The sequence below is a fragment of the Solea senegalensis genome, linkage group LG20 (genome assembly GCF_019176455.1).
Source record: "Solea senegalensis isolate Sse05_10M linkage group LG20, IFAPA_SoseM_1, whole genome shotgun sequence".
Classification (NCBI taxonomy): domain Eukaryota; kingdom Metazoa; phylum Chordata; class Actinopteri; order Pleuronectiformes; family Soleidae; genus Solea; species Solea senegalensis.
This window is the reverse complement of record NC_058039.1, coordinates 16,899,916-16,922,477: the sequence shown is the minus strand read 5'-3', so window position 1 is coordinate 16,922,477 and position 22,562 is coordinate 16,899,916. Positions and strand designations below refer to the sequence as shown.

General features: G+C 41.9%; 1 protein-coding gene across 5 annotated transcripts in view; it reads left to right on the top strand.

The window, feature by feature from the left end:
• Positions 1 to 14,051, top strand: part of LOC122786349 (triple functional domain protein-like) — an 82,881-nt gene extending 68,830 nt beyond the window's left edge. For 2 of the 5 annotated variants that reach the window (XM_044052597.1, XM_044052595.1), the window contains 15 exons: positions 6,071 to 6,121; positions 6,210 to 6,287; positions 6,390 to 6,581; positions 6,736 to 6,916; positions 7,015 to 7,248; positions 7,348 to 7,856; positions 8,595 to 8,842; positions 8,931 to 9,069; positions 9,174 to 9,201; positions 9,292 to 9,454; positions 9,544 to 9,665; positions 10,314 to 10,392; positions 10,512 to 10,712; positions 10,829 to 10,967; positions 11,390 to 14,051. In XM_044052597.1, the coding sequence (XP_043908532.1) occupies positions 6,071 to 6,121; positions 6,210 to 6,287; positions 6,390 to 6,581; positions 6,736 to 6,916; positions 7,015 to 7,248; positions 7,348 to 7,856; positions 8,595 to 8,842; positions 8,931 to 9,069; positions 9,174 to 9,201; positions 9,292 to 9,454; positions 9,544 to 9,665; positions 10,314 to 10,392; positions 10,512 to 10,712; positions 10,829 to 10,967; positions 11,390 to 11,947 (2,922 nt within the window). In that variant the 3' untranslated portion in view covers positions 11,948 to 14,051. Of the gene's footprint in view, positions 1 to 6,070; positions 6,122 to 6,209; positions 6,288 to 6,389; positions 6,582 to 6,735; positions 6,917 to 7,014; positions 7,249 to 7,347; positions 7,857 to 8,594; positions 8,843 to 8,927; positions 9,070 to 9,173; positions 9,202 to 9,291; positions 9,455 to 9,543; positions 9,666 to 10,313; positions 10,393 to 10,511; positions 10,713 to 10,828; positions 10,968 to 11,389 lie in introns of those variants that run through there. The other 3 variants (XM_044052596.1, XM_044052594.1, XR_006362436.1) reach the window with 2 other exon arrangements.
• Positions 14,052 to 22,562: the final 8,511 nt, after the last annotated feature.

Genomic DNA, 22,562 nt, shown 5'->3' with positions numbered 1-22,562 from the left:
TACAATACAATACAAAGAATGGTCATATTGTTAATAATAATTTAAAGGAATTTATAAATAAAATAATAAATACATAAATGAAAGAGAAAAAATCCACTCTAGGTATCAAATTACATGATGTGATGGTGATGTGTAATGCATATGCTTGATCAAGAGTCTAATACTACAAACTTATTGTATTAGCAAAGCTATGACAGGTTTCCATCGTTTAATAAAAATAAGTTTTTGAAGTCTTAGTGAATATGTAATTTGCTCCATCTGGTAAATGTCCCATATTTTCTGGATCCATACATTGTAAGTAGGAGGATCTGGCTTTAGCCATCTGATAGTTATGCACTTTAATGCTGCTGTAAGCAAAATGTTTAAGAGATATTTCACATCCCTTCCTTCTAATCCCTCAGGAATCACTCCCAATAATGTTATTATGGGGGTACGTGGAATATCCCGTTTGAAAACCTCTCTGAGAGCATCAAAAACATCCTTCCAGAATAGGCTCAATTTGGGACACAGCCAGAATATATGGGTGTGATTAGCATTCTCAGTGCCACAGTTCCTCCAACATGAGCTACCATGCGCTGGTCCCATCTTAGATGTTATAGCTGGTGTTCTGAAAAACCTGGTAACTACTTTCCACTTAAATTCCTTCCATGTGTTCGAGTTTGTAGCAAAGTGTGCTTCAGTACATATCTCCTTCCAAGTGTCGAGTGATATGTTTTTGTCCATCTCCGCCTCCCATCTCAATCTTGTATGTTCAGATGTATGTACATTTGTTAATAAGAATATATTATATAATTTACTAATTATTTTCCTATCTCCATGACTTATTTGTGAAATGAGAAACTTTTCTATAGGGGTAGGTCTTATAAGTTTTCCCCAATCTTTGTGGGTCATCAGAAAAGATCTCAGCTGCAAATATCTGAAGAAATCTGTCCTGGGAAGATCAAATTCATTTTTCAACTGTTCGAAGGTTTTCAAATTGTCATCCTTGACTAGCTGGTGCAGATAGTTGAGGCCATGAGCTGACCACTTCCTAAAACCAAAATCTAAATTATTAGGAGTGAAGGTCTTCATAAGTCCAATATTTGTTAATGATGAAAGTACCCTTGGTACCCCGAAAGCTGACCGTATTTTATTCCAGATTTTTAAAGTGGTTTTGGTCCAGTCTGCCATTTCTTTCGTAGGAGCGTCTAAAAAGGCTAAGTTTTCCAAAGGTTCTGGGCACATACTTTTCTCGATATTAAGCCATCGTGTACAGGTATCATTCTGAATCCATACTATAAGTGGCTTCATCTGTGCAGCCCAGAAATAATATCTTAAGTGTGGAAGTTTGAGACCTCCATCAGATTTCAGTGACTGTAGAGTTTTAAGTCTAATTCTGGGGCGTTTTTTCTGCCATATAAATTTTGATATCATTTTGTCAAGATCATCAAAGGTTCTTTTAGGAATTTCCACTGGTAGCATCTGAAATAAATACAATAGCCTAGGCAAGACGTTCATACGGATACTTTCCACACGCCCCAATAGGGAGAGCGGAAGTGAGGACCAGCGTTCTAAGTCACTGCTAATGTGCCGAATTATTTTATTGTAATTTACATCATACAGATTGTGTAGGGATTGGGGTATATGAATACCAAGGTATTTAATGCCTTCTTTAGGCCACTTAAATCCACTTTGTAACTTAACATTTACTGAAACCAGACTATTCACATCCATAGCCTCTGTTTTGTCCACATTAACTTTATATCCAGAGTAATACCCATACCTGGAAATGAGCTCCTTAAGATATGGTATAGTGGAAATGGGTTCTCTTAGATACAACAAGACATCATCTGCATAAAGTGATATTTTATGTTCTTCTCCATTTATTATATTTCCTTTTATGTTATTATCATCTCTAATGAGCTGGGCTAGTGGCTCAATGCTAATAGCAAATAGCAAAGGTGATAAAGAGCAGCCTTGTCTGCATCCTCGTTGTAGTGTGAATCTCTCTGATCTGTATCCATTAACCCTAACAGCTGCTTGTGGGGATGAATAAAGTGTTTGTATCCAATCTATAAAATTGGGGCCGAATTTGAATCGTTTAAGTGTTTGAAATAGATATTGCCAAGACACACGATCAAATGCCTTTTGTGCATCTAAGGATATGATCACTGACTCTAATTTCTTATCCTTCTGATGGGACATTATGTTTAGTAAACGTCTTATATTATCGCCATAATATCTTCCGGAGATGAACCCCGTTTGATCAGGGTGTATAATTTGAGTAATTATCTTGTTAACCCGTCTGGCTAAGATTGCTGTTAGTATACGCACATCTGCATTTAGCAGAGATATTGGCCTGTAAGACTGACAATCGGTGGGGTCTTTACCCTCTTTGTGAATTACGACTATGGTTGCCTCATTCCAAGATGGTGCCATAGTTTTGGACTCTAGGGCATGACTGTATGCTTTTAATAACAGGGGTGCCAGCAGGTCTTTAAAGGTTTTATAAAATTCATTTACAAATCCGTCCGGACCTGGACTTTTGCTATTCTTAAATGTCGAAATCACCTGTTTTATCTCCAATTCCTGTATTGGCTGATCTAGTTCCTCAGCAGTTGAGTGTGTTAGTTCAGTTAACTTTATATGTTTTAGGTACTCCCATAGTTTTGCATCGTCATCGCATGTATCTGTCTTCTTATATAATGACTTGTAGAATTCTGCAAATGCCCCTGCTATTTCGTTCGGTTTAGTGGCCATATTTGCTTGTGATTTTATCCTATGTACAACATTTGAGGATTGCTGCTTTCTCAATCTAAAAGCTAATAATTTACTTGCCCTGTTTCCATATTCATAATATTTTTGACCTGTAAATCTTAAGCATCCCTCAACCTTTTCTGATAAGAGGCTATTAAGTTGTCTGCGAGTTGCATTTAGGTCGTTAGTGACACTAGTTGTTGCAGATTGTTTATGTTTATCCTCTAACTTTTTTATTTCATCTTCCAATTCTCGCTGTCTTGCCCCCCTCTCTCTTTTCCTCGCAGATGTGAACGAAATGATACGACCCCTGATATATGCTTTGGCACAATCCCATAATATTAGGGGGTTGGTTTCTGGTGAGGCATTGGTGTCTAGATATATCTTGAATTCTTCTGAAATAAAGGAAATAAATTCTTTATCATTAAGGAGAGAAGTGTTGAGCCTCCATTGTTTAGTTGTTGGTCTGTGTCCTATATCCCATTTCAATAAAACAGGTGCATGGTCAGAAATAGTAATAGGCAATATCTCAATGTCTGTTATCCTATGCAAATCTGCTCTTGGGGTGAAAAAATAGTCTATCCTAGAATAAGATGCATGTCTGTTTGAATAAAAGGTGAAGTCCCTACTTCTCGAAAACTTACTTCTCCATATATCGACCAGACCTGCTTCTGTAACTTGATATTTAAGCATTTTACTCATTCTGGGCAGGGGAGCTTTAGAAGGCGGTTGCCGATCCATTAGCTGAGACATTACACAATTAAAATCCCCTCCCAGTAGCAGTAAACCAGTGCTATACTTTAATATTATGTTAAACAATGTTTTAATAAATCCGGGCTCATCTTCATTGGGTGCATACACATTTACTAAGGATACCTCTACACCGTCAATTACTCCATTAACTAAAACATATCTCCCTTCTGTATCCTTATGCATTAAGGTTTTTGTAAAATTTATTTGTCTGTGTATAAGGATGGAAACTCCCTTCCTCCTACCTGAGCGATGGGAAGAATAGTATACTTTATCTGCCCATGATTTTAACTTCTCGTGTTCCACATCTGACAGGTGCGTTTCTTGTAAAAATGCTATTTGGCAGTTCAATTGTCTTAGCTGGTTTAATATTTTCTTTTTCTTAATTGGACCATGAAGACCCCTCACATTATAGCTTATGATTTTTAACTTATCCATCACAAAATTTTAATTTTTGCTTCGATTCTGAGGAGGAACGGGAGGCAGCAGTGGACATAATGTATGCCATGTCCCAATTTTATAAGACATTGCTTATGGAGTGTGATCGAATAATACAACCAAAAGGAGTGGACAAAACAAAGGCAGATGCTGCAGCTGCGTAAGGCTTTTTTGACTTCAACAAGTAAGATAGTGCTGTAGATGAATAGAGGGAATGACTTTGTTATTATATATAACTCAGGGACCCTGGGGAACAAAGGGACCAGAACAAGAACACAGAACCAGTTATAACTATAATTAAAAGATGTAATGGTACTTGGGACCTTGTCCCTAACTGCTAAGTAAGCAGCAAGTGTGCACAGTCTAGATTGAATTGGACTGTACTTCAGGTGCACTAGGACAAAGAAAGAAGAAAGTAAAAAGAAAATGATCATCATTCATTCATTCAGGCTCCTGCATATTGTAAATATATCAAGTTAAACAGCTCTTTACAGCTCTGTAAACATAAATTACTTGTATAATCAAGCTCTGAAAAGGAGTTTGAAGTAGTCTACTCTTACTTTAAGAAACTTAGGATAAATGATATTAATGAGGACTACTATAACCTTATATTGCTCATGGAGCATGCTGGTGTATGTTAAATGAGATATGGATTGCACTGTTAATGACTCCATATGAAATTTCACAGGCGAACCGGAATAATAACAGAGTGGGGAAGAGAAAGAGGAGAAAAACAAAAACAAAGCATCGTTCATAATATAAGAGTCACTCCTCATCATAACCGGTTCCTACTGTCATTGTCACACATGGTAAGGATACACTCAGCCCTCTATCTCGGTTGCTGGGAGGATTTTTTTCACATAGTCCATGGCCTTCTGAGGGTCCACGAACTCCTTGTCCTCGTCCCGGTGTGTGATTCGAAGTCTGGCTGGATAGAATAAGCCGTAGCGGATCTCCTTCCGACCTCGAAGTGCTTTCCGTACATCCGTGAATGCAGCTCGAGCTTTGGCAACACTGGCGGTATAGTCTGGAAATATGGCAATGCGGTGACCATTATAAGACAGTGGAGCACCGTCCCGGGCTTTTCGTAGGATCTCCACGGCATCTCCATCGTAGTGTAATTTAGCAATTATCACCCGTGACTTCTCTCGGTCTCGTTGATTCCTGGTAGCCGGCGTGCGGTGTGAGCGGTCCACCTTTATCTCCCGGTCCAGCTGTAGGACTTCTCTGATGATTTTCGCGACCGCTGTTGGGGAGCTAGAGTTCGGTTGCTCTTCTATGCCTGCAATCCTGATGTTGCCCCGTCTCATTCTTCCCTCCATGTCCTCACATCGATCTTTGAGAGTTGCCACCTGGTTTTTAAGGCTGGATACCGTGGTTTGCAGCGAAGTCACTTCGTCAGACCATGTTGATAATCCACCCTTCATATCCTGTATGTCTGTTTTGATGTGGTCGACTTCTGCCCGCATTGCTTTCATATTGTTGGCGACTTCAGACCTCATCCCTTGTAATTCCGATTTAAGTGCGTTAAAGTCATCCGACAGCGCACTCTTTAGTTCGTTCCTTATGATTTTAGAAATCTCTCCCCTCAAGGAGGATAAGACCTCTTTTTTAATATCTTCGGCATCCATGGTGGAGTATCCAGGTCGGGTGGGCGAGGGTTGACTTGGCACACGTGGTGTATGCTGTCTCGTGGTTCTAGTAGTCCGTTGGCTGTTAGCATTAGCTTGGCCGTCGAACTTGTATTGTTGAAGCTTTTCCGCCATTCAAATCGACGCTCTGCGTGCAGTTCGGCTGTTTGCCTCCCTATGTTGTCTTTCGTAAACGTTTGGGCTGAGTTTCACGTATTTTTTAGCTGTTTTTGGACAAAATGTTGTTAATTCTGCAGGAGCCCTGAAAAATGCTTCTTACGCCATGTCCTGCTCACGAGCGCCCCCTCGTGTCAAGTCATTTCAAAGACATTCTTTCTAGAACTGTGTGACAATGTAATTGTAATAAACAGCCCAAACATGACTCAGCTAAAATGCTGTTGCTGATTTTTATTCACATCTTTACAGTCGTGTGCAAAGTGAAGCATGAGATATATAGGGGTTTTTAGATTGTCTCATCTCTACTTAACTGACACGCGTTTCCTTTTCTGTCGCAGGACTTTCTGAAACACTCTAAAAAGGCTGGAGTGGAGTCCATGGAGTTGGAGGTAAGATGAGAGATCTCAAAGCTCTTAATTCTGAGTAAAAACATCATCAGGACGTTCGTCAACCCTCTGGTCTTTCTGTTTCTTACAGAAAGCGGTGGAGGTCATGTGCATCGTTCCGAAAAGGTGTAATGACATGATGAATGTTGGCCGCCTTCAGGGATTTGATGTAAGCAGTGTCATAAAATTTACCCAGTGTTACTTCTCACTTACCTTCCTCTAGTTTGGCCTCCTCTTTCTGCCTCCATCTCACTCACGTCTCTTTCTCTAGGGGAAGATCGTGGCTCAGGGCCGCCTCTTACTGCAGGACACGTTCATGGTGTGTGACCCAGAGGGCAGCCTCATTGGCCGCATGAAGGAGAGGAGAGTGTTCCTCTTTGAGCAGCTGGTCATCTTCAGCGAGCCCCTCGACAAGAAGAAAGGCTTCTCGTTGCCTGGCTTCCTCTACAAGAACAGCATAAAGGTAAGGAGAGTATGTGATGTATGAGCGAGTGCGGGTAGCTCCCTCTTGTGGATACATTTTGATTGTGAGGCTTTGAGTGTGGAGATGAACAATTGACCATAAAATGACACTAATTCACTCAGTCATTAACCACATCAACGTCATGATTCTGCAGGTGAGCTGCTTGGGTCTGGAGGACAACCTGGAGAACGATCCCTGTAAGTTCATTCTCACTTCTCGGTCGACCAACGGCACCGTGGAGACCTTCGTGCTTCACTCCTCTCATCCTGGCGTGCGTGAGGTCTGGACACTTCAGATCAGCCAGATACTCGAGAGCCAGCGCAACTTCCTCAATGGTACGCTGACACACAGGACACGTTTGAAGACAGAACTAGTTGCCACATGTTTGCCGTCGTCTCTTTTGTACCTGTAACAGCTCTGACCTCACCAACAGAGTATCAGAGGAACCATGTAGGGGCGAGCGGTGGCTCGTGCGTCCCCAGCACAGGAGCTCCAGGTGGAGGAACGGGTGGGTCGAGTGCATCTCCCGCAGTTGGAAGCTCCCAGAGTAGTTCCGTCCCGTCAGGACCGCAGGGTGGCTCCCGACGGCCCTCCAGAATCCCCCAACCGTCCCGCCTTCCCCAGCCTCTACGCCACCACCCCGGGGCTGACCCCAACAAGATGTCAGGTATGATGGAACATCGACGTGTTTGTTTTTAGTTTTTTTTGGTCCAGGCAAAAATCTAAAATGTGACTGAAGTTTAAGTTTTGTTCGCTTATGGTCCAGGTTCATCCCCTCGTCCCGTCCCACCTCCCCTGCTCCCTGTGGGGGGCAGCCCACAGGGCAAGCGCCCCAGCCAAACCCCAGAAGACCATGCACAGACCCCCACCCCTGCCAACGCTGTAGCCCCCATTCCTCGTGCCACAATTGGGCCTCTGCCCGCAACACCCACGTCTAAACCACGGCCTGGAGCCGTGCCTCCTTTGGCCTCGCCACTGTCGACTCCAAGCTTTAGCAAAGACATCCTCCCTCCTCCCCCTCCCAGCCCTGGCCAGAAGTCTGCATCTGGATTCTGGACCTCTATGCCAGGCTCTCCAGCCAGCCGGCCTGGCTCGTTCACCTTCCCCGGGGAGGCGGGAGAGAGTCCCGTTCGCCAGAACTCAAACCAAATCCAGGCTGGCTCTGGATCTGGGAGCCAAAGCCACAGGCACTCGACACACAGCAAGGAGGCGGACCGCATGAGTACGTGCTCATCGGCGAGTGAGCAGTCCATCCAGTCCACCCAGAGTAACGGGGTAAGACCTCTACCTGGTGCCTAGTGCCACTGCGACTAACACCGAGGCAGAGGGAGAAGTGGTGTGTCCTCTCTGCCTGCTGCAGACAGAGCTACTAATCTGTCCCCTACTACACATTTCTGACAACCTTCACTGCTCTTCAACATCATCCTCGCTAGCAAGTTTGTCAACATGATTACAGACTCTCTCTCTAGTGGAACTCCTTCAGCTCTTCAGCGATTTCCCTTTCCAGGCTGTTCCTAGATCTTACTTCTAACAAAAGCTTCTACTAACACCTGACTTCCTCTTGGCCGTCACTTCACACCTCCTTGCTGTCTTCATGGTTTATTACTTACAGTAAATCTACTTTTCCTGCAACTAACCTCCAACGTAACGTTTGCGGTTTTGCCCGCAAACGTGCTCAATACCAAGACCGCCTCATACAACCTCGCGTTCCTCCTCTCGTCTTTGCCTGGAGCGACAAAGCAAAGACGAGTGACGTGGAAATCATCTTTCTCCTGCCTTTCTTCATCAATTAACTCTTTTCCAAGAAGAAAAATAACAAATCACTGTTTTGTCCTCCTTCAGTGTAGTGTTTCATGTTTTCGGTGGCGAGTGATCTTTTGTCTTCTTTGTTTCTCCACTTCCTTTAAATCACTTCTTTTTTCACCAAAACTACTGAGATTTATACATTTACATGCAAATCAGAAGAACGTGGTGAACTAACCTGTTTGTTCATGTTTCCGTCCTGTGGTGCAGAGTGAAAGTAGCAGCAGCAGTAGCGTATCCACCATGTTGGTGACCCAGGACTACATGGCTGTGAAGGAGGATGAGATCAGCGTTAATCAGGGCGAGGTGGTTCAGATCTTGGCCAGCAACCAGCAAAACATGTTCTTAGTGTTCAGAGCGGCGACTGAGCAGGGCCCCGCCGCTGAGGGCTGGATCCCCGGGTTTGTGCTGGGACACACTTCAGCCATCGTCCCCGACTGTCCCGACGGATCCATCAAGTAAGGGATAGGAAAAAAATGAAAAACATAAACGACAAATGTAATAAATGTATATCATGTTCTTTTATTTACCTTGTTGTTCCAGCAGGAAGTCTTCATCGTGGCACACGTCCCTGCGCATCCGTAAAAAGTCTGAGAAGAAGGAGAAGGAGGCGAAGAAAGAGACCAAGCTGGAAAACGGTTACAGGAAGTCCAGAGACGGCCTGGCCAATAAAGTTTCTGTAAAGGTGAGTTGATGAAAATGTCTGATTTAAACGCTGATCCTTCTGCTCCTGTATTTGTCACTCATGCTTTTCTTTTCTTTTGTCCCTCCCCCCCTTTTTTCTTTCAGCTTCTAAATCCAAACTACATCTATGATGGTAAGTGTGAACTTCTTTTCAGCTTAAAATGACGACAAAACCCCAATTAAATATCTTAAATAAAGCCGTATTCCTACTTTTTTGGCTCAGTTCCCCCAGAGTTTCTTGTACCTCTGAGTGACGTGACATGCGACAGTGGAGAGAGCGTCACTCTGAGGTGTAAGGTCTGTGGTCGACCTCGGGCCGCCGTGACCTGGAAAGGACCCAACCAGAGCAACCTCACCAACAATGGACACTTCAGCATCGCCTACAGGTAAAGAAAACACAGCAGGAGTCTGTCTGTCTGTGTGTCATCAGACTGTAACTTCAATTACATATGCGTGTTGTATTCTATTGTTTCAGTGATACCGGTGAAGCGACACTGCGGATAATTGGTGTCGCGTCTGAGGATGACGGCGTTTACACGTGCGTTGCCACTAACGATCTGGGCAGCGTAGCATCGTCGGCTAGCCTCAGAGTATTAGGTGAGACCACACGATCACGATCAAAGACACTGCATTTAAGAGCTGCAACTAACGATTATTTTCTCGATTAATCATTTGGTCCATAAAATATCAGAAAACGTTAAAAAATGTTGATCGTGTTCGTCAAACATGGAATAGATGATGTTCTCGATTATCTTGTTTTGTCCACAAACCAAAATGATCAACTTTTAATGATTTCTTTGTTATCCAGAGCAAAGAAAATGTTCACATTCAAGAAGCTAAAACAATCGGAAATCTTGTTTTAATCATGAAAAAGAACTTCAAACTGGTGAATCGATTGTTTCAGCTCTACTGCATTAACATACATGTTAAAAGTCAGATTTTAGTCAGACTTAGACAATAATTTGGTTTCCTTAATGTCATGTAAACATGTTAGTCGGACTTACGTACCTGGATAATGCGACTCATAGTCCGATTAATCCTGCATGTATATGCATAGTCGGACTTGGCGTTCTGCGCATGCAACAAAATATCCTCCCCAGTCGCACTAGCTTATAAAGAGATACGGCACCACCTGCGGTGGTGGAGACAGACATACTTGGACTGACACCCGTCTTATTCAAACTATGGCCTTAGCTTCATTAAACTGCCTCGAAACCTACTGATTGATCCATGTGTTTGTCTCAGCTGTGTCCACTGATGGGATCAGAGTGAGCTGGAAAGACAACTTTGAGTCTCACTACACTGAAGTGGTTGAACTGGGAAGGTAATGTCATTTTTTTTTTAAAGAAACTTGTCAGTGCCGTTAATGAAATCCACTTTTCTACAATGAAACGTGAAGCACACAACCTCACCAGTGTACGTCCGTCTGTCCGTCCTCACCAGGGGTCGCTTCTCCGTCGTCAAGCGCTGCGACCACCTGGGCACCAAGCGCTCGGTGGCGGTCAAACAGGTGAACAAGAAACTGATGAGGAGGGACCGCGTCACCCAGGAACTCAATCTGCTCCAGAGGCTCCAGCACCCCCACATAGTCAGCCTGATCGACACGTATGAAACCCCCAGCAGCTACGTTGTGGTCCTGGAGATGTGAGTGTCAACTAGGACACGAGGGGGAAATAGGAAGTCCTTCAGGACACTAGGGGGACACTTTAAAATCTTTGCTGTTCCTCTGTGTTAATGTGTCTTTTCATCATTTATGTCAGGGCCGACCAAGGTCGTCTGCTGGACTACATCGTGAGCTGGGGGAATCTGACCGAGGAGAAAGTAGCCTGCTACTTACGGGACGTTTTAGAAGCTTTACACTACCTGCACAACTGCAGGATTGCACATTTGGATGTAAAAGTAAATACTTTCGCCGCGACACAACAGTGCAGGACTTGACCACAATTATTAGCCCTCTTACCACAGAAAGTCACTTAATCTTTACACAGAGCCGGACTAGTTTACCAGTTTTACGATGCTAAGGTAATCTCAGTCAGACATGAGAAAAGTTTCACTGTCCTTGTAAATGTATTTATGGCAAGAAAACTAAACAAAAATGACTTAAATAAAAATAAAGATCTTTAGTAAAACAACTAAAACACCTTACCTGACCTGCAGTAGATTTAACGCCTGAAATGGAGCTTCTTGCAGTTGGATTCTCTCATTTCTTTGACTATTGACAGCATGGGATTGCACCTGCAAAAACAAGCCAGAGTTAAAATAAATAAACTTAAGTGAACATGTTAAATTGAGATCCCTGATAGTCTGTGCTCTTGTTTCAGCCTGAGAACCTGCTGGTGACCCACAGTTCCAGCGGCCAGCCGACGGTCAAACTCACAGACTTTGGCGATGCCGTCCAGCTCAACAGTGCCCACCATGTCCACCCTCTCCTGGGCAGCCCCGAGTTTGCCTCCCCAGAACTGGTCCTCGGAGAGCCGGTGTCGCTGACCTCGGACCTGTGGAGCCTGGGCGTCGTGACCTACGTGCTGCTGAGCGGCGCCTCCCCCTTCCTTGACGAGAGTGCCGAGGAGACATGCTTGAACATCTGCCGGCTGGACTTCAGCTTCCCCAGTGATTACTTCCAGGGCGTCAGCCAGGCAGCCCGGGACTTTGTCTGCCTGCTCCTGAGGACTGACCCCAGCAGGAGGCCTTCAGCCGGGCTCTGCCTGCAGGAGCCGTGGCTGCAGGCTGGTCTGACCGACGGTCGCTCGAGAGCAGAGTGCTGCCTGGACACCTCCCGCCTCATCGCCTTCATAGACCGGCGGAAACACCAGACTGACGCCCGGCCCATCGGAGGCGTCAGGAGCTTCATCCACAGTCGCCTTCAGCCTCGAGTTTGAAATCAAACAAGCCGACGCCGTGACCAGAATACAGCAGGAAAAAAAACTGGGACGCAGATTCCTTTGGATTGAGCATCTTGGATTGTCTAGTTGTAAAAAAAAAAAAAAGAAAGAAGGAAAAACGATAAATGCTGATCTGATCCTCGTTCACAGAATGTTGTTTTTACTTAAAGTCCTGTAGTCCTTTTATCAGTTCAACTGAGACCATGTGAGGTCTTAAGCCAATCAGAGCCCTAGAGAACCGAGTTCTCACCACGTAAAGTCATGGATGCCTTTCGTCTACTGCTGCTTGCTTGATTCAACTCAAAACAGATTTTATACTTACATGAACAAAGCCTAATAATAACAAAAATAATAATAATAATAAAAAAAAAATGAAAAAAATAACTATGAAGTAATTTATTTTCCTTTGCAAGAGTAAAAGCTGATCAGAAGAGCCAGGTGATCAGCCTCACTGCACAGACGCACAGCTTTCAGGGGGAAAGTGATGCCAACAAAGCTAGTGATGAGAGGCAAACTGCCCTCCCTGTCGTCGCCGTCGAGGGTCTCAGACGTGGTGCGCCTTTGCTCTTTTACACCAAACTGTAACTCAAAAAGACTTGTGAGGAGCAGCAGCCCTTTCTTATAGAAAACTATGTATAGAAAAGGAAAAAAAAAGTACTGTCTAAGTTTCCAAGGAGAGAAAAACACACAATTATAGAAAATGTTGACCAGTTGAAAGTTGCCGCGCTACTTTGGACTTCCGTAGACGGCGGCCGAGCTTCTTCGAGACATTTATACGTGCGATCAGAGCTTTTTTTGATGGCTGCGCTTACATAACGTAACCTAATCTAAAAAGACACCATAAATGATGACCATGTCGCAAGTAAACAAAGCTGCACTGTCCAATCCGAGAAGAAACTCTATAGACGTCCATCGTTTGCTTTTCCTAGAACAAACTTGTGTTGCGCAGATATGAGATGTTTTAAGCCTTACCTTGTAAATAGACTCTGGCCTTCTATCGCCCTTACATTCACAGTGTGAGACTGTCGGTGTCCAGCGGGGGCACTGGTCAGCCAAATCAGATGTGAGTGAATGTGGAGGCAGACGAGGACTTGTTACTGTAAATGCACTCATTGTATGTTATGTTTTGATTATCATGTGCAATGTTGCGGCTTTAACATTTTATGCAACTATTTATGAAGACATCTGTTGTATCTGTAATAAATCTAGAGAAAAAGCACGTACTTGGTACTGCAAGCACTGCTGGTAGTTTGTGTTTATTTGATTGCGAGTGTGTTACGACATCCAGGCGGCCAGCTCGTGTGTGCGAGCGTGCGTGTGTGTGCGCGCGTGCGTGTGTATGGAAGTAAATCTGTGCCACTTTGAATTTCTAACACTGAATTTTTTTTGCATCGAAATCAGACTCTGATTTTGAAAAGCCATTACATTTCAAGTGTTGATTTTTTTATTTCAATGTCTCAAAATTCAACTTAGATTTTTTGAGACAATTAATTTTTTGAAAAATTAATACTCAAAATTCAGATTTTCTTGAAGAATTAAATTTATTGGATTTGAAACATTTTGAAAAATTAAAAAAAATTGAGTCTAAAAAAATTCAATGTCTCAAAATATTCTGTCAAAATTCAACTTTTGATTTTTTGAGAATGAATTCTTTAAGATGTCGATTTTTTTTACACTGAATTTATTTTAACATTGACAAATTGAACGCAAAAAAAAATATCAGTGTTAGAAATTCAAACTCTATGACACAGGTGTGTGTGTGTGTGAGATAGGTCACAGCTTACAATCATGAGTTGATCAAAAAATAATTTAACACTTTTCTTTTGTATTTTTTCTACTGTATGCCTCTGTAGTATTGGTACACCAAAGTCACTCTAGCTTTATAGTACATAACAAAACTGTTTGGCGATTATGTGTCACATGAAATGACAGTTTACACGAGTTACACACGACAGTTTGTCCTAAATAAATGAAAAAAGGCAGAGGGACAGAGAATCGAGCGGGGAGATTTTGCCACGTCATTTACGACGTAATGCCGGAACTTAATGTACAAACACTTGTTGCCAAAAATCCATAAATTACTTTTTCTTTTTTTTTTTTTACTTCAAAAGAAAACATTTATTCCTTCCCTCGCAATTAACAAGTGGCTATTTTGTGTGACTAGTTTGATTTTTCCTCAAATAAAAACAACGTGGCCACGGTGCAAACTTCCCTGTTCTGAGGTGAAATGGTTTCCAACAGGAACAGAAGTCACAGTCCACAGTGTTACCTTTTCTATTTATTTTTAAAAGGTGTGCACAGACAATTACAAACAGAAACTTGGACTGGATACCTCACTTAAGGGTTTTTGTGTTTCTTCATCGTTTGTCTTTTCTTTTTTTTGTCATGTTTCATAAATTACATGTTTGGTATTTGTTTTTATGTTGTTGTTATTGTTGTTTTTTTAATCTTTGCATGTATATTTCTTTGTACAGATCATACATATTTTTCTTGTGTAAATATTCTCATTTTTGTTCATCAGTTAATTTGAAAATTAAACAATGAACACATTGCACCCTGTTTGACATTTTGTTTCTTTATGTTTGCGTTTCTTCTTAGATTTAACAATTTAATAAATTAAAATAATTACTTAACGTCATTAACCCCCAGGCGTCGGTTTAATTTACTACCCTCTTAAGGGACAAACATTTCCACTAAAAAGAAACTTGACAGATTGCCAATTTATTTTTTCAGTAATTTTGAGGATTCTAACCCTTTAAATTACAGTTTGATTACATGATGCTAATGTTTTTTTTTTATAAATAACAGTAACATCAAGTAATCAAACTGGTTGCAGCACTAAATATTAGGAAAAGGTCATCGAAAATACTGAAAATAAACTTTTGGATGTAATATAACTATATACAAGTCAGGTCACCACCAGCTTTTTGTGTCTTATTATTTATGACTGATGTAACCGGGGGAAAAAAAGGAATTTCCTCTTATTTTGATAAAATATCCTGTAACTTAATATTAAACAGGAAACTTAATATTAAACCAGAAGGATGTAGGATATGTGTTAATAACATGCTTTGTACCTTTTTGCTATAGTACTTCACAATTTGGGAGGGAAGGGTGGGAGGACTTTTCTCCCTTTTCCGTTTGTCATCTGTTGGTTATTGCAAAACTGTAAAAACTGGACATGTTTATTAAACCTGCACTGGGAGGATATGTACAGTGAAACTATACAGTCTAAGTATAGTTCTAGTGTAAGAGTAATAACACTTTAACCTATAGAAGCTGAAAAAATGTGTGATTTCAAGACTGCACACATTTTGTTCCTGCATTTTCTGAACGTGTTCCAATAACGTGGAATAATTGGACTGTATTGTCATTCTGAACAAATCTAATGACGGCCTAAGACTTTCTGCAGAGCACTGGGTTGTCATCAAACAGTCTTAAATCATGCAGATGAGAGGGTGAGACTGCTGTGATGTGTTCAGGTTAGAGTTAAAACCAACGCCTTACACTGCCCTCTAGTGGCCGTTTGCTCACAGTAACAATCCTTTGTTTTTGAGGGTGTTTGCTCAGTTTTGTCTGATTTAAATGATCTGGCATTATGATTATGTGTTTGTTTTCGTTTACTTCATCTTTGTACAGGAAGTGTAAATTGGTCAAGTATCTATTGTGTAGGATTTTTATTATAGATCATTCTTTTGATTTTGTTATCGACTGACTAGTAAAAACTGAACTGCCTCAAAATGACGTCACAGATGTCCGTAATTCAGGTTTTGCTGGTCAAAATGACATAAAATATATCATATTTCAGCTGTGACTAATAAGAATGACGTCACAGATATCGACAACTATAATTCATACACAGTGAAATTATGGCTTGTCAAAATTACGTCACATATAGCTGTAAGGATATTCCAGAACGTTACAAAGACTTGCCACAGTAAAGCAGACAAAGAGCATAATGACGAAGTGACGAGAGGACATTAGCCAAACAAAACAGGATGTGTCAAAATAAAACAGGAAAGCCACACAAAAAACCAACATCACCAGTAATAACTACAAGACAAAAGAAAATTAAAATGTAAAACGATATCAGATAAATTTAAGTCCAATGAAATGAATTAAGTCAGGGTTATTATCGTATTTACTCACTTTTTGGTTTCCGGTCCGCTGCCGTTACTCTTCGTGCGCTTGCACGTTTCCAAACACGTCAATCCACATTAAAACTGTGGCGCTTTTGGTTTCGCCCTCTTTTTTTTGACTAATATTTATTTACACTAATGAAAACAATAATAAAAACAACTTTGTCGTACGTGAGTTCAAAGAGTGTACGCACGTGTTACCGGAGGAGGCTCCTCCTTCTCCACCAGCTGATAATCATTCCGTTAATTAACACTGATCATACGTCACTATGTGGGTCAGGGCTTTTATTTTGATATGGTCCACAGTTGGTCATCTGTTGGTAATCCACAGATATTCAATTATATGTGCTGTTCTCAGGTGTTTTTCACTTTAATTACATTCAATTAAATGATCCTGGCACACATTTTATACATGCATGTGTAGTTAACCGTCAACTATAAAGAAATGAATGTCAAAAATCAACTATAGGAATTCATCAGATTAGGTTTGTTTTTAATTTAATTTATGGAAAAATTAAATAATAACATATATATAATAATAATAACATAAACATGCATTTTATAGTCGTGTAGTTGTATAACATGCATGAGATTTTTTTAACTGTTGAGTTAAAATGAACCTTTCATTGACTTTAATGTTTGTTTTTATAACAGCGATATAAACAGAGGAAAAACAGACGAGCAGTCCGGCTAGATTTGGTTTATAGCAATGTTGTCTTTTATTCTAATTTCCAATAAACACAGAATATATCAGTCCCTTATTTGTACAAAAAATACCTGAACAGGATACAATGTAGATCCAGGAGCCGTTACAGACAGAATGAAGCAAAGCACAGTGGGGGATCTGAAAAATACTTTAAAAAAGAAAAAAGAAATGACTGATAATTTGCTCTTTATTTTCCTTCCCTGAAATATTTATTGGCTCCAGCTTATGATGACTTCAACCCGAAAAAAAGCGCAACCAACACAGAGTTGTCCATGTTGATGAGACTTCAATGTGTGTGTGCGTGTGTGTGTGTATGTGAGTGTGTGTGTGTGATGCTGACCTGACATAAGGTTTTAGATTTAGTTCCAGTAGGATCATGTTTTTTCACATTCAGCTGGCTGTAAATGACGACAACTAAGGGCCTGTTATTATTCACAAAAACAAGAGGCACCTGCTGCAAGAATAGGCTATGTTGAGATAGAAGAATTAAAACAAAATAAAATAAAATAAACGTTGCACCTTAAAAAAAGAGTAAATGGAGAAATGCACCACCCTCTTGAGCTACAGCGTATAATTGCACTAATTGTGATTAAAGGTGTACAAAGAACATCTCTAAAGGTTAAGTGTTAGTGTGTGTGCTCTCAATAAATCCCCACCGCTGTGTGTGTGTGTTCAGGATTATTTTACATCCAAACATTTACTGTGGTGTTACGTTAAAGTAAATGACAAGAAACAGACGAGCCTGTCAGCTTATGTTCAGAAATTTGACACATAAAAATCCAGTTTGATCTCTAAAAAATAAAAATAAAAAACACCTTAATTTAATACTGTATACTAATGTGGTGTAGTATTTATATATATTTATATATTTATATATTTATACTTAAGGTATTTTTGTGAAAATAAACGTTACTGACAATATACACACAAATAATGGGAAGAAAAAAAATTGGACAAAATAAATCATTCTTCATTTTACATGGAGTTATGAGCAAAAGCATAACGCCCCATACATAGTGATCTGTGACCTAGGTACAGTGTTAGATCTACGTCTTCTCCATAGCTTCACATACTTAAAGAAAAAAAGAAAAATGATATACTGTACACTGGTTAAGTCGTTATGCTCGTGTGTAGGATTGCATCGCACAAACCCAGTTCCAAAAGAAAACTGTGTAAGAATACAAATTAAAAAACAGAACGCAATGATTTGTAAATGTCTATTCACAACACAACAAAAGACAACAACATATCAGATGTTCAAACTGAGACATTCCATGATACATTTGAATTTCGATGGCAGCAACACACCTCAAAAAAGGTTGAGACGGGACCAAAAAAAAAGCTGGAAAAGTAAGTGGTACATGTTCCTCAATGTAGAGTTGTGTCGACGGAACATAATATCTAGAGGATCTGGAAAAATATCTGTGTACGAGGGACAAGGCCAAAGGTCAACATGGGATGCTCATGATGTTTAAGGCGCTCAAATGGGCACTGCGATAAAAAACTAAAGAAGGAGAAGGACAGCTCAAAAAAGCCTGCGTCATGGGCAGCTCACACATCTATCTGGAAAGGCACTAATCACACAATTCTGAAACTTATAAAGAGGGTTTTAGAGGAACACAGGAAGGCCGACCATCTGTCACAACAGTATGGCTTCACAGTAGCAGAGTCTGTGCTGAGCTGCGCTGGCCTCACTGAGGACGCTGGTATACTTCCGTGTACAGCTCGTGCTGACCCAATGACCCAGCGTGTTCTTTGCACGTGGACAGCGTGTGTGAGAACTGATTTTCAACCCCACCAGTGGGTGGAGCATTAAGCCCCAGAAAGCAGAAAAAAAACATTTTGACAACAGAGGAAGTAGTCGCCAAGGATTGTCATCCAAGCCTCGACCTCAGCGACACCCCTGTCTGACGGGCCTATCAGCTTGAGCCGCTTGCTGTAGCGTTGTTCTCTTCTTCTTTGGTAGGACTGTGTCCTATTCCCTGCATCCAGATTTGTACCGCCACCTGATGGTGAAGTGGGAAACTACAGGACCCTGCGAGCATACCAGGGTCCAGAAGTATACCACAGGCTTCGACAGTCCAGACTTTCACCAGTAGAAGACGTTTTGTGCATCACAATATAAAAAAATCCCAAGGAATGTTGAGAAGCGAGAATCGAACAGAAAATTCCTCCAGAAACTGATTCTCCTCACTTCCCAGATTGAACTGTTCAAAGAAGACGGGGATTCTACTCAATGGTAAACCAACTTTTTTTTTTGTAGATGTATTGTTGCCATCAAATTCAAACTGGTGTTTGTCATGAAATGTTAAAATGTTGGTTTATTTGTTTATAAGTCATTGCAATTCTGTTTTTTTGACTCACATTTTTACACAAAGAGTTGGGGTTATAGCACAGTGATTTAAAAAAACAAAATCAGGAGACAGGAGGAGGACTGTGATTTGTCCCCTGCTGACTCTCCCTCACTGACAGACAGACAGGAAAAGAGTCCTCAGTCGAGGAACAGGGAATGCTGGGATACCTCGAGCCAGAACTCTCGTCTGCTCCAAATTCAACGACGTAGCTCGACTTAAACCTCACTGATAAGAAACCTTCTGTTTAACTGTCTCTGAAAAGGCCAGCAGACTTGGCAATCCTGAAGAGTGAATATAACAGTCTGGCCACACACACACACACACACACACACACACACACACACTTGCACAGCGACCTCAGTGAGAACATGGATATAATACATTACCTTAACCCTCACAACTAAACACCTCATTTTAATCCAAAAACCAAGACTTAAACCATAAACAGCCATTTTAAAGTTGTGTTGTTTTGGTTCTCACAAAGATATACATACAAGTACACACACACACACACATTCACCACAGGGTCATAGCTTACAGGCTGGACACAGGTGGATTAGGGTTCGGGGGGGTTCAAGCATTATCCAGTCCCTGGTGAGAGTCTGTCCTGGCTGACTAGAAAAGACCTGATTGGTGGAAACACAGAGCTGGTGACACGGCCGAGGCGTGCCATTGGTGGAGCATTGTGTGTGTGTGTGTGTGTGTGCGCGCGTGTGTGTGGCAGTGGCCCTGTGTGTGTGTGTGCGTGTGTGTGTGGCAGTGGCCCTGTGTGTGTTTATGTGCATGCATGTCGCTGACAGTTCTCAGAGAGTTCAGTCCGCCCGGCAGCAGGGAGTGTGACAGCCTCGCTGTCATTCACTGTGAATGTGGCACAGGATGGAGGAGGGAGGGCAGCTGCAGGTGAAGGCGGCGGCAGCAGCAGCAGCAGCAGCAGCAGCAGCAGCAGCAGCAGCAGCAGCAGCAGCAGCAGCAGCAGGAAGACAAAACTAAGTAGGTGTTATGTCACATGGTTGCAGCTTTAGTGGCCGGTCACACGGCAGCAGAGAAAAAAGATAAAAAGGGACAGAGGTGAGCGTTCCAGCGTGTAACATTAAATATTCCCCCCAATTATTATGTTTGTGTTTAATCACTTTTTTGTTTGTTCTTTTCGTTGCCCTAGAAAAAAGCTTGCTGTGCGGGTTGTAGAAAAATCAACCCAAACTGGCAAACCAGCCAGAGCGTGCATCCCATGGCCAAGTGGAAAGGGAACTTGGCTTGTAACTGGAAGGGTTGCCAGTTTGAATTCCCACTGGGTCAAAAAAGGTGGGGAGTTCTGGGGAGGTTTCTAGTTGAGGATGCAGAGGACTAATTCATCTGTGAGAACCTCAAAGAAAGGGACCCAATCCCCATTGCTCATTGTTAATTGGACCCTCTAAAATAAAGGGTAACTCCTTGTGCCAGTTCCACGCCTGGATAAAATGGTAGGGCTGCATCATTCATCTTAAAAATCTCGGCCAAATCAAATATGCAGATTATCAGCTGTGACGACCCCTAGAGAGGGTACATGAGGATACATGAAGGTCAGTGAAGGTCCCCTGACACGCCTTGGGAAAAGGGACGACAATGTGCAGTTAACTTATTTTTACACGCTGGACCTTTAAAGAAAGAAGCCGCTGCGTGTGTGTGTGTGTGTGTGTGTGTGTGTGTGTGAGAGTGAACATGCTGAACCGCTGTCACCTCACTTCACTCTCCTTTGACTCTGCTCTGTGCTTTTCACGACCAGGTGAGGGCACCAAACTCAAGCTTCTCCACACCACACTGCCTTTAAAATGGACGGTGTTTTTTTTAAGAGTTGATCAACTTTTTCTAGAACCTGCTTTTGTTTGGTTCTCCCCCCACTACATCTCCCAGAATGCTTCTTTTGATAAATCTGATTATAGAAAGAGAAAACAAATCCTCACATCGACAGGATAGAATCCACACGCTGGTTTTCAGTGTCTGTGATGCACTCTCGTCTTTCTCTGCCACTGCCATCACTGATTTCTCTCTGCATGATTGTTGTAAATGAACAGATTTAAGAAAACAAGTGACGCCACAACCCCACGTGAACCTATGACGCTTCCACACTATCATATCTGGACTTTTTTACTCTTCAATAGTTGGGGCTAATTTTAGGAAATGAACTTTCTTGTTGGGTTAGATGATCAGAACAACACCATTCTCTTGTTTCAGCAGCTTATTTTTTTGTACTTTTACCAGTCTTTTAGCTGCTGACTTCATTTTCTATGATGATATGACATGCAGACTCATCCTCATCCGACTCTTGGCGAGTATCTCAATGACACGGGTCTTACGTGTCATCTCACGTGTGTTACTCTATGTGCATTTTTAACACAGCTTCTATTTCATACACAAAGCACACAAGGTTCACTTAAGGCAAGCGAAGCTCATTGACACACAATCAGGTAAGTTTCACATTTCAAGTCATTTGTTCAATTCCATATTTAAACACACACACACACACACACACAGGCGCACACGTGCACACACACACACACACAAAAGAAAAGATAAGAAAAGAAACGAAAAGAAACGAAACGTCATGGGAGTGCTTTTGATGATTTGTCTTTTCTGGAGTGAGGAAAAACAGTGGTCAGAATCCGAACATGACAGCTCCAACCTATCAATATCAAATCAGGATGATTAAAAATGTGCAAGCACTGAGCTCAGAACAGACTAAGGAAAAGAAAACAATTGACATTCAAAGACAAATTCAACGATTGATTCAACCCTAAGATTTAAAAAAAAAAGACTGAAATGGTGGAAGCTGGAGGGTAGACACACGTATCCTCCTCTTCCTCCTCCTAACAGTCTTTAATGGTGCAGCCGAATCAAGAGCACATTCTCTTTTTTTTTCCCGTTTGCCACGGTGCGGTCACGTTCACATGAGCCACACGCAGGTCCAACATGTTCCCAAACCTTCCTGAAAGGCACTGCATAATCAGCCATGATTCTCTCTCTCTCTCTCTCTCCCTCTCTCTCTCTCTCTCTTGCTCCCACGCCGCTGTAATCCAATCACAGCTGGCGGAGATTCACATGCAAGCTATTCAGAAGGGCAGGGGACGAAGAAGGAGGAAGTGGAGGACGACGAGCGGAGAGCAGCCAGCTTCCTTCAGCTCGAGAGAACAGCTGTCGCCGCCTGCTCCGCCCCCGAGTGCAAAACTAGTTCTGCATTGAATCAACAGTAATCAAACAGCATTAAAATTACATCAAGTAATCAACTCTATGTGAGAGGCTCTTTACGGCCTCCCTGAAAAACATTCCTCTGCCCTTTCAGCAAAACCCTCGCCACTGCTCTGCTTCTCTTGCCTTTAGCTACTTCTCTCTTCTCCTCCAACTTTTGTCTGAGCTTGTGTGGAGGTGGGGATCGGGGG